This window comes from Marmota marmota, unplaced genomic scaffold (assembly GCF_001458135.2).
Source record: "Marmota marmota marmota unplaced genomic scaffold, marMar, whole genome shotgun sequence".
NCBI classification, from domain to species: Eukaryota; Metazoa; Chordata; class Mammalia; order Rodentia; family Sciuridae; genus Marmota; species Marmota marmota.
Genome location: NW_025999869.1, coordinates 3,150,751 through 3,161,803, shown reverse-complemented (window position 1 = coordinate 3,161,803; position 11,053 = coordinate 3,150,751). Strand labels below are relative to the sequence as shown.

General features: G+C 57.3%; 1 protein-coding gene across 1 annotated transcript in view; it reads right to left on the bottom strand.

The window, feature by feature from the left end:
• Sh3pxd2b (SH3 and PX domains 2B) overlaps positions 1–11,053 on the bottom strand; it is a 55,701-nt gene that overhangs the window by 36,122 nt on the left and 8,526 nt on the right. Inside the window, exons 6-7 of the mRNA XM_048814824.1 lie at positions 5,127–5,202; positions 864–940 (exon numbers count right to left, since the gene is read on the bottom strand). Coding sequence (XP_048670781.1) covers positions 864–940; positions 5,127–5,202 — 153 coding nt within the window. The remainder of the gene's footprint in view (positions 1–863; positions 941–5,126; positions 5,203–11,053) is intronic.

Here is an 11,053-nt window from a genome sequence, read left to right as displayed (position 1 = left end):
GAAGGAGACCCTCAGAGTTATACAAAAGTACATACAAGAGGAAGTGAGGGGAAAGGGAAAAATAATCCAAGGGGGACAAATGAATGTCAGTAGAGGGGGCAGAGAGAGAAGAGGCGAGGGGAGGGGAGGGGAGGGGGGATAGTAGAGGATAGGAAAGGCAGCAGAACACAACAGACACTAGTATGGCAATATGTAAATCAATGGATGTGTAACTGATGTGATTCTGCAATCTGTATATGGGGTAAAAATGGGAGCTCATAACCCACTTGAATCAAAGTGTGAAATATGATATATCAAGAACTATGTAATGTTTTGAACAACCAACAATAAAAAATAAAAAAAAATATTAAAAAAAAAAAGACACTTTGGCGTGCATACATGTTATCTGTGTATGCCTGAATGTTGCTAAAAGTGACAACTTAGAGAACTTCATGGATTGGCAAGAATTGCTCTGAGTTGCTAAGATAGAAGGGACTTCAAAATGACACACTCGGTGTTATGAGACCATGGAATTAACTCCAGTTAAATCAAAGGATGTTGAAAGTGAAAAAAAAAAAAAAGTAGGCTCAAGGGGATTTCTATTATATGAGGAAATTCTTATGTCACAAAGTAAACAGATGAAGAGCAGAAAAAAGTATACACACAGGATGGTCTCAACACCACAAAGAGTCACTCACACAAAGGAAAAATGGCACAGACGCATATAAAACCCTTGATAGATTCTTCTGGGCTGAGGGATCATGGGTGATTTTTCCCTCTAGTTACTTTACATTTTCTTCCAATTGTACAAAAATTTTCATAACAAGTATCTTGTAGCCAGAAAAGAAAAACAAACTAAACAGGCCGTGTGCTCTCAGCCTTACCTTGCAGTACTCGTCAATTGGTACCAGGCGCTTGACGGCCACATCCCGGACGTGGCTTCTCCGGAACAGGATCTTGCCTGCAGGAGGGGAGAGTGCGCTGAGCATCAGGCAGCCGTGAGGTGCCGTGCAGCCCGGAGGGTGTCCTGGGTGGGCTGTGGGGGCTGCCTGCCTGTGCTCGACCTGGCTTGGTAACCCTGTCAGTGTCCCCAACGCCCCATTGGCAGCTCTGGTACGGGACTGGGGAACGGGTTAACAGGAAGTTTTGAGGAAGTTTTATAAACACATTTTTATTGACACGTGGTAACTATACATGTTTATGGGGGACGGTGTGACATTTCCACACATGCAGACGAGCTGGGGACAGAGCAGGTCCCTGGCCCACTCACCACCCCAGACACCTGCCCTAGGAGTGTGCAAGGTCCTCTCCAACAGTGTTTTTGAGACGTGCAGGTCCTTCTGTACCACAGAACGTGGGGGAAGTCATCCTTGCGGTCCCTGGCTCCCCAGCCTCTCCCCTCTGCCTCACGGTCTTTGGCCATCTTCCTACTCTGTCCTGCGGACCAGCCTCTCAGCCTCCCTGTCCCTGAGGACACGCAGCACCTGTCTCTCGGGGCCTCACCTCAGCGAGTTTTGATGGAGGGAGGCGGGGGCAGCCGTGAAGGAGGCCCCCACCTGCGCTGACCGAGGACCGTGACCTGTGGGCGGGTTCTGGGCGAGTGGCCCAGGGGACAGCCCAGGGGACGGCCCAGGGCTGCACAACCTGACAGTCCAGCCCCTCCCCACCATCCCCCTCTGTCCTGCCTGCCGGTCCCCAAACTTCACACTCTTTCATGCTCCTGCGCCTCCCTGGCACACCCGTGCCTCCTGGTAAGAATTCAGGAGGAAATGCGTGGAAGGATCCTGAGGGCCAGCCTCCTAGGGACGGGGGGCATGGAGTTGTGGTGGCTTCCTCAGGCCCCCACCCTGCAGAAGGTCCAGTACCCTAGGCTCAGACCCAGGCCCAGCCAGGGCCCTCACTGTGACCACCAAGGACCCACTCCCCATCTCACTGGTCCCCGTGGGTGGGACTCTTGCCATCCAGAACCCCTAGGAGTGTCCCCACCTTTGGGAGAAACCAGGATCGTGTGGGGAACCTGCGTGCCAAGTGCCCTCCCGTGTATCTCCAGGCAGGGGGGACACCCCGCCCCAAAGAGTGTGGCTCCATTTTGGCCCACACTGTGGCCCAGGAGATGGAGAGGGCGGTGACCAGGCCTCTTGCTGACAGCTTGTGCACAGGCTCAGACCCTGACAACCAGCACGGGGCCACTGCTGGCCCCTGGAGAAAAACAAGCTCGTCCCCAGGTCACTGACCACTTAGGAACTCAAGGTGGGGCTGGGGCGGGGGCTCAGCGGCAGAGCGCTTGGCTCGCATGTGTGAGGCCCTGGGCTGGACCCTCAGCACCACATAAAAATGAATGAATAAAATGAAGGTACTGTGTCCATCACAGCTACAAAAAAGAAAAAAAAAAAAAAACAATAAAAAAAACTCAGGGCTGAGGATCTACCCACGGCTCAGGACAGAAACCCCAGGCATCTCCAGGGTTCCCTGGGCGTGTGACACAGGACAAAAGCTCCACTCCAGTCCCAGCAAGGGCATGGGACAGGGCCTGCTGGGGAGGCCACAGGCCCATCCCAGCCTCTGCTGCTGAGGCCTTGAGGAGTGTGGTCCTCTCAGAGCCTCTGTCTCCTCTGTAAGATGGGAAAGCAGCCCTTGTTCTTGGAAGGACACTTGGTCTAGGACACTCCCGGCACAGGGCTGGCCCTTAGTAGGTGCACACAAAGGACTCATGACTGGTTTTTCTTTCTTTGAAGCAATCTGGAGGACGCTGCGTGGCACTTTGCAATTAAGAGCATGTGATCTTCCTCTGCCCCCGACTGCTTGAGCCCAGCCTCTGGCAGGCCAAGGGCCCTTCCCCACAGCAGAGTGGTGTGCAGGACAGGGGCAGGGCCCTGCGGCCAGAGCCTCCTGGGCCAGCACCTCCCTGGTGGAGGGCCTGAGGGGCAGCGGCCCCTGCTGCGTCCGTGTGGCTCTGGGAGGAGGGGCGCCTGCTGCCTCGCTGGCGTGGAAAGGGTGTTCTGGGGCGAGGACTCCGCTTGGTGGAGGAAGCCAAACTGTACTTCTTATTTTTCAAGCGGCCTCCTCTGCCAAGTTGGCTCTGGGCTCCTGCTGGGATGGAAACTGGGGCTGGCCCCTCCCCCGGCCTTTGTGCTCACATGAGACTTGCCTTTGTCCTGCTGACATGGCAGTCTGCACAGAAAGTGACCCCAAGGAGAGGGGACTGTGCTCCCCTGCCCTGGGCCCGGGCCTCTGGGAGGAGCAGGAGATGGGCTCAGAAGGGACGTGCCAGGGTTCTGGGGCCCAAGGGGACCTCTGCAAGCTACAAGGGGTGCCTTGAGCGGGGACAAAGGGGCCAAGTCGTGGAGAGCAGTGTCTTGGCTAATTCTTGGGTGGGACAGGCTTACGTAACCACCAAAGCTCTAGAGCTGGGAGAGGGCCAGCTGGGGGCCAGGCCAGTCCTCTTCTTGGGGAGCTTTTCCAGAGCTGCTTTTGCTTTTCATGCAGGAAAAAAGCGCTGACTCTTTCCTTTCCTTTCTTGAAGAAATCCCTGTATTCAGAGCCCAGTTTAACTTGAAAGTCACTTACCATTCAAGGTCTTGGTCACTTAAGGATAGCCCCAACACAGGCTGCCATAGAATCTCTAAGGAACGTCCCAGGACCCTGTCTACGGGGAACCTACCCCAGCCACGAGTTGAGCCTCGTGAAGCCAAGGCTCAGCCTTAAAGCAGTGGAAACTGAGGCCCAGCGGGCCTGGCCCTGCTCTAAGCCACAGGCTGGAGGCCTGTCTGTCAGATGCGCCTGCTCCGTGGGCTTCCCCAGGGTGGGGTGGGACTAGACGGTGTGAGCTTCAGGCAACGCCGCTCCCAGTAGGGGGCCGGGCAAACCGTCCAGCCCTGTCTCTACACCTGCCCAGGCTGCTGGCCTCTGAAGACCACTGGCTCCCTGGACGGAGGGTCGGGAGGACGGATGCTCATGTGACCCAGTGGCAGTTTCCTCGTCTGAAATAAGAAGGAGACCTATGCAGCCCTTTAGCTGTAACCCCTGTGACTGGGGTGTGACCGCTGCTGACCATCTGTGTGTAGAAACAATCATGAGAGTCAATGACAACTGGCCAATGTCCCCTGGCCACCTCCATGCATTTACACCTCCTGTCCCATCACTGAAGTCCCTTTATCAGCTCTAACTTGTGAATGAAGAGATAAAACTCAACAGCTGTCACTCAGAGGAGGTGAGGCCCCACGGTGGCCTGTAGCCCTAGCCACTGGGAGGCTGAACACAGAGGAAGGTCTCCTGAGCCCAGGATTTGAGAGCAGCCTGGACAAAACAGGGAAACCTCGTGCCCTTCAAAAAAAAGAGGTAGTGAGTAGGGGGTCCTGGGAGTGGGGCCAGGTGGCCCAAGTGCAGGTGTGACCTCCGTGGCCAGCCAGGCCCACCTGCGTCTGAACCCCAGCTCTGCCCTCTTCTGAGCCTCAGTTTCCTAATCTGTGCTCTGGGCTCAGGAATGCCTGCCCTGCAGGGTGGCTGGGGACTGAAGGTGTCCAGCAACTGGCCCGTCCTGGACAGTCAATAAATGGCTCAAGCCCTCTAGGCGGACAGCGCTCTCCAACTGGCAGACGGGGACGTCGAAGGGATCTGAAGCACAGCAAAGACTTGCTGCCCTGTGGTGGGCCCAACGAGGACAGAGAGACACCGAGGGTCAGCAGACAGCCCACAGGCAAGCGGGATGTGCCACAAGGTGACCGAGGTGGGCCGTGTGTTCCCCAGACCCCAGGTCATGCCTCAGCCCAGCCGACACCTGGACGTTGGCCTCCTAAGGCCCTAAACAGAGAACCCAGGAGCCAGCCTGGTCGCCGCCTGCTGAGCTGTGAGGGGTGAATGGGGTCGCTCAGGGCTGTTGAGCTGCGTCTGAGATGCGGAGCAGAAAAGAGCCCGGCAGCCAAGCAGGGAGCCGCGCTCCAGGGCAGCGCCGTCGGCCATTCCCGTTTGGAGGTGGACGTGAGGCCCAGTCGTGGGCCTAGGAAACGGTGTGTGGGGCCCATGTCCCAGGCACTCTGGTCAGTGGGACAGTGTTCCCTGATGACGGAGGAGGAGCTTGCGAGCCGCCCTGAGAGGCCTGGAGCTGCTCTGTGGCCCCGGCGTCCCCTCCGATGGTGCAGGTGGCCTACCTGGCAGAAAGGGGATGATGCGCTGCTTGGGGTCCTTCTGCCCTCCTTCCATGGGAAACTTGTCCAACATCTGCATCTGAGGGTAGAGAACACCAAACCTCAGACCTCTCGGAGCACAATCCGTGCGCCTCTGACCTTTCAAAGGAATTACGTGAGACCCAGAGTTTGCTCTGTCCAGCTTTTCAGACCCCACGGAGAAGGCCACTCCAGCTGGTCTGGGGCCCCCAAACCATTCTTTACATCCAAGCTGCAGACTGTGAAGGCTCGGGGCTGCAGGACCTTTCTTGGTTTCCCTGGGGCTTCCTGCCCTGGGATTTGAAGGACATGCAAACAGCACCCTCAGAGGCCCCAGAATTTTCAGGGACGGGAATCATCCCGCTTCCTAGAGCGGCCAGGTTGTGTTGAAGAACAAACCACAACAGGACTGGTTAGGCCTATGATCATGTCCGCCGGACCCAAGAGCTGCCCAGTGGCTCAGCAGACAGCATCGGGCCTGGCCGGGCTGGACGTGTGGGCAGTGAAGACACAGGGTCTGGAGGAGACTGAGCTGTACACTGGTAACTGCAGGTAGTGTTGGAGGCACCATGGGATGGGTGGGGAGAAGCAGGAATGGGGACAGACTGTGACACATGGAAGCCTTTCAGTGCCCTGAGGCGTGAATGTGGATCACCTCACCCAGTATCCCAAACCCAAGGGTCTGCCACTGATTCCCTCTGTGCAAAGGTGGAGATTACTAACTGGTACCTATTTACCATTTTCTGTTTCCCTCTGCCAGGGGGACTGGCCACACTCCTGAGAATGACTTCTCTGCCAGCTGGGGTCCTGAAGGGAGGGTCCAGAGTCCCCAACACCTCTGATGGCCATGTTGCTGGAGTAAGATCCAACAATACGCCCAGTTGTCTCGTGAGGTCACTTGTTATAGCAGCATATCCTGAGCTATCCTGACTAGTACATGGGTCAAGAAGTCAAAGCAGACGGTGAGGGAGTCCTAAGCCTCCCTAAGTAATGTTTGGCAGGTGAAAAATGTGCCTGTCCTTGCATTTCAAGGAAAAGGTCACTCTGTCTCTCCAGATCTGTCTCTCTCTGATAGAATCAAAGCAGCTTGGAAAAGTCGGGGAGAAATGAGGTTAGTTAATTGCAGGCCTTTTGGAAGGAACAGCAGTTCCCCAGGTGGAACAGAAGGCTCCACTGAGCATCAGCCCTAGCCAGGCATGCACTAGGTCTTCAGGCCCTGGCTGGCCACGTGGCTCAGTGGTAGCGTGCTTGCCTAGCATTCGTGAGGTCCTGGGTACGATCCCCAGCACCACACACACTCACACCCACCCACCCACACATACACTCACACACACACGCCCTCATGAAGTCCTCAGGGCACACCCTGAGCATGGACATTAATATCCAGGAAGAAATCTGCCCAGGCAGTGGCCAACAAGGCAGAAGGGCCAGAGATTGACACTCATGTGCCACGGTCACCGCCCCACTCTTGGTGCTATGAGACAGTTATGAAGAAGCTGGTTGGTTTTCTCAGGCTGGGTCCCTGCCCTTCTGAGCTGTTTAACTCCTGGCCCCGGAGAGGTGGCCAGCCTCGGCCTGGCAGGGCATCGCAGGGCTGCCAGGAGGTACGGGCTTGGCCAGCAGCCTGGCTCGACACCTCAGCTGTGGGTTTTTCCCTGTGCCGAGGGCGGCATGCAGGGCCTCAGGGGTGCTGGGCAAACCCTCCCAGCCCTGTAGCCTGTGGTTTTACTTGTAGCTTTCAATCACTGGCCCTATTCTGTCCTGCGTGGTGACAGGTAATACTTGGTCCACTGTCCTTCAGAGACTGGTGAGGCCACTCAGGGCCCTGTCTGGAAGAGGCAGGCTTCCTCTCTGGAGTTCAAGAGCTCTTCAACACCAGCACATAGTAGGAACTCAATAAAAATTGGGAGAACCAGATACTGATAGTGGGGGCACTGTAAGGGGGCAGGGATACGGGAATGCTCTGCACTTTCCAGTGGACTTTGCTATGAACCTAAAGCAACTCTAAAACATAAAGTTGATTAATTTTTTAAAAAGGCTAATGAATGATTGCAACAGAGACACGTTTTGGGGCAGCAGCTTCAAGAGATGTTGCCAAGTAACCCTGATGAATGATATTCAGATCACTCACACAGAATGGTGCTCAGTGACCACTGCTACACTGGGCAGCCATCGACGAGCAACTCACACACGAGTTCATCTGACCTTTGCAGCAAGCCCAGGAAACGGACCCTAGGTCCCAAGTCGCAGGTGAGGGCGAGGGGAGCAGAGAGGGCAGTGGCCTTCCCAGGGTCATGGGGTGCAGCAGGGGTGCAACCGGCCCAGCACCTCTGCCTGAGGCCCATTCACCTTCCCCGAGGTCACTCTGAGGAGGCCTCAGAGGGTCATATGAACACGAAACCCAGCGGAACTGAGGTCAGTTCCAGGCCCTAGCCTGTGGGCAGGGCACGGGGATCCGCTGGCCTCGGGGGCAGGGCCTGCAGACTGTGGGTCCTGCTGCTCTAAGTGCTTCTCCCTCCGCGGATCCGTTTGTGGAGATAGTGCGGAGACACCATCAGGGGAAACGTGTTTTTAAAGAATGCATGGCTCCCTACCCACGCATCCAGATGACCACTCCCAGATTGGGGCTCCCCTGAGTGCCCATCCAGAGTCCCCCCAGGGACTGGTCTTGGGAAGCCACCCTCGGCCTGTTCTGACTCGCTCTGGCCCAGGTGAGCGTGGCTAGGGAGCCAAGGGCTGGCCTCGTCTGCACCCTCCAGCACGTGGCCACTGGTCCCCAGAGCTTCCGAGCACTCGAAAAGCAGCTCTTGCAACAGAAGAGCAGAATTTCAAAACGTGCTGCGCTGGCTTGGTCAGCCGCCGCCCAGGAGAAGAGAAGCTGCCAGGGAGCCACACCAAGGCCTGGCTGTGCGTCCAGACGCCACTGTCCAAGGCCATCAGGTCTCTTGCTGTTTCAGAAAGAAGGAATCGCACAGAGGGTGGAAAAAGACGACCATGTGTTGGCTTAGCTCTGCGCCCTCACTAAGGCAGGGACTTCCAGGGGACGAAGACTTCCCTCCAGGGAGCACCGAGGGCTGGTGGCACCTCCCATCTCAGAAGGGCTGTCTGGGAGGAGAGCGCATCTGACTCAAGGAAAGGCGGTTTGGGGACAGATGTGGCCCCAGCGCCTCAGGCTGGTGTTGGCCGGGTCTCTGGGACTCGCCCAGCAGGGCCAAGCTGCCTGCTGAGGAAGAACGGGTCCTGCCAGCCCCATGCCCGCCCCCAGAGCGACAGAAGAAAACCCTCCAAAAGGTGCACTGGGGACTGTCACACTCTTGAGGGCTTGGGACAACTAGGCTCTCAGTCCTGTTCCCAGTGAGACAGGACATGACGCTGGCTGAATGACTGGGGACAGGCCTCTCTGTGCCCCATGGGAGGAAGGCACAGACCAAGAGGCAGCTGCGCCGTGTGATGGATCTGATGCCCTCCAGACAGCTGCACCTGTGCCCTGGCCTGCCCGCTGCCCTGCGGCGTGGCATGGGGGCAGCAGGGGGCTGCAGGGCCTCTCTGGACCCCATGCAGGGACTTCCCCTAGGTGTGCTCCTGCTACAGATGCAGCTGGCGCTCCGCCCCAGAGAGCGCTCCCTGGCAAACAGAGTGACGCAGTGGTTGTGTCCCACCCGCTCTGCAGAAGCCCAGCTCAGACTCCAGCCGCCCTGCTGGGAGTGTCCTACCCACTAGGTGGAGGCCAACTCCCTATCCACTGTCAAGACTGGTTCAGGTTGCACCTCCACCAGGAGGCCAGTCCTCTAAGAAGGCCGCTGATGAGAGGTGTCAAGAGATCACCTGGGAGCACCCTGACCTGGTGAAGGTGGTCAGAGGCCCCCTGGGAGCACCCTGACCTGGCTCTACTGGGGTAATACGTCCCCACTGCACAGAGAGCTTCAGAAAGTAGAAGCTCATCAGGTCCCCGTGCCAGTCCAGGGTCTAGGTCAGCAAATTTTTAGCTGCCTTGTGTGAGGGAGGCCCTGGCTTCACCGATGGTCATGACCTGGGGGTACAACAGACCTCTGACCAACAGAGGTCAAAGGTTACATGGCAAAGGGCAAAGTGGTCCTCGCATGTCTAAGGCTTGTTTGCAAAGACTCATGGTCTGGGCAGAAGCACCCTCTGCAGAGTAGACGCTGCCCGTCCTGTAGGGAGAGAGGACAATTTATGGTTTTCTGTCACCTACCGCCTATTTCCCTGATGTCCACTGGGGAATCCCTGATGTCCACCCTTGGGTCTAGGCACATCGGCAAGGCAGGAAGCTGACTCTGTTTCAGTCCCTGGCTGACCCTGATGACCTGATCATGTGACCCAAGATGAGCCAATAAGATTTGCTCCAGTTGCTGGGGAGGGGCTTCTCTGTTCCCTGACATCATTGTGCTGGTCTGTTAGCTAGAGCCCAGAGCTGTGGCTGCCACCATGCTGTCCCTCCTGGCCTGGGCATGAGAAAATCAACAGTGGAGGAAGACAAGCCCTCCTACACATGCTGGTCCTCACCTGAAGCCAAGGACCCTTGGGTTGGGCCACACCTGAAGCCAAGGGCCCCAGGATTTCTCAGTCCACCGGGTAATGAAGGTGCTGTCTGAATAACCCACCTCGACTGGGCTCCCGTCATCTGCCCCGGGATGGTTCTGACTAAATCAGGACCTCGAGGCAGCTAGGAAGGGAGGGTCTGGATCAAAGCCTAGTCCTCCTCGTTCCAATGCCCAGGATCTTAACAACCTGCACCACCACCCACTCTGCCTGCAGCTAACTCCCAGCAGCCACCGCGCCCACCGCCAGTCCCAACAGCAGACACCGCTGGTGGGAGAGCGGGAGAGCCTGTGTGTACACCGTCACCGCACAGAGAATGGGGACGCTGCGTACCCTAAAGTCACCCTCTAGAAGCGAGCGGTGGTCTTTAGTATATCCACATGTCCACACATGAGGCCTGGCATCTGCGTCTAGAACATTTCATTACCCCCAAGGTCCCGTAAGCAGGGTCTCCCTGTCCCCCTCCCAGCCCCTGGTGACTCCTGGCTATCTGCTGTGTCTGGTCTCGGCCTCTCCTGGACACAACTGTCAATTTTAACTCATCAGAACCTTGGGATGCAGCAGTGGGGACCAACGTGGCCAAGAGGGTGGACTCTGGGGTCACCCATCCAGCCCCAAGTCTGAGTAGTTCTGACACTCACCAGCTGCGTGACCTTGGGCAAATGAGGGCACCTTTCTGGGCCGCAGACGGAGGGGCTGCCAGGCTGTTTAGATCCCCGTCTGTGTAATGTGACAAGCTTGTCACGAGGGTTAAATGAGTAGCTACATCTAGATATCGAGCAGAATGGGTCCCTCATCCAGTGCTCTGGAAATGCCAGCTGCTTCTGCTGCCATCAGGCACAGAGGGGTTAAGGGGGTGCCCAAGGCCACACAGCTAGTGGGCGGCTGGGCCCGGGCCTCCTGACTGAACCCTCTGCTTTTCCATCACAACACGCTGGCCAGGCTGCCCCTCGGCGAGGCCTCGGCCCCCCCCCCACTCTCTCTGAGCCAAGTTACTTCTGGAAACACCAAGGCGCGGGGCCAGAGGGGAGGAGGGTGGCGGAATCATGAAATCATCTACGGGGCGTCGTGGCCCCTCTGGGCTGCCTCCCGCCCATCATGAGGAACAGCTGCGGCCCCGGCTGACCTCGTCTGCTTCCCTGTGGGTGGGGAAGGCTGTTCCCAGGGTGACGAGGACCCCAGAAATCCCGTGACTCTCCGCCGCGGCTGCCCATCTGGGACTCCTTAAAGCCGGCTTGGCTGGGCGCGGCCTCTGGAGGACAGTGCTGCGGTGGGGCCAGAGGGCTGGGCAGCCATTTACGTGACGGCAAACCCCCAACTGCCACCAATTATGCTGAGCTGGGAAGAAACCT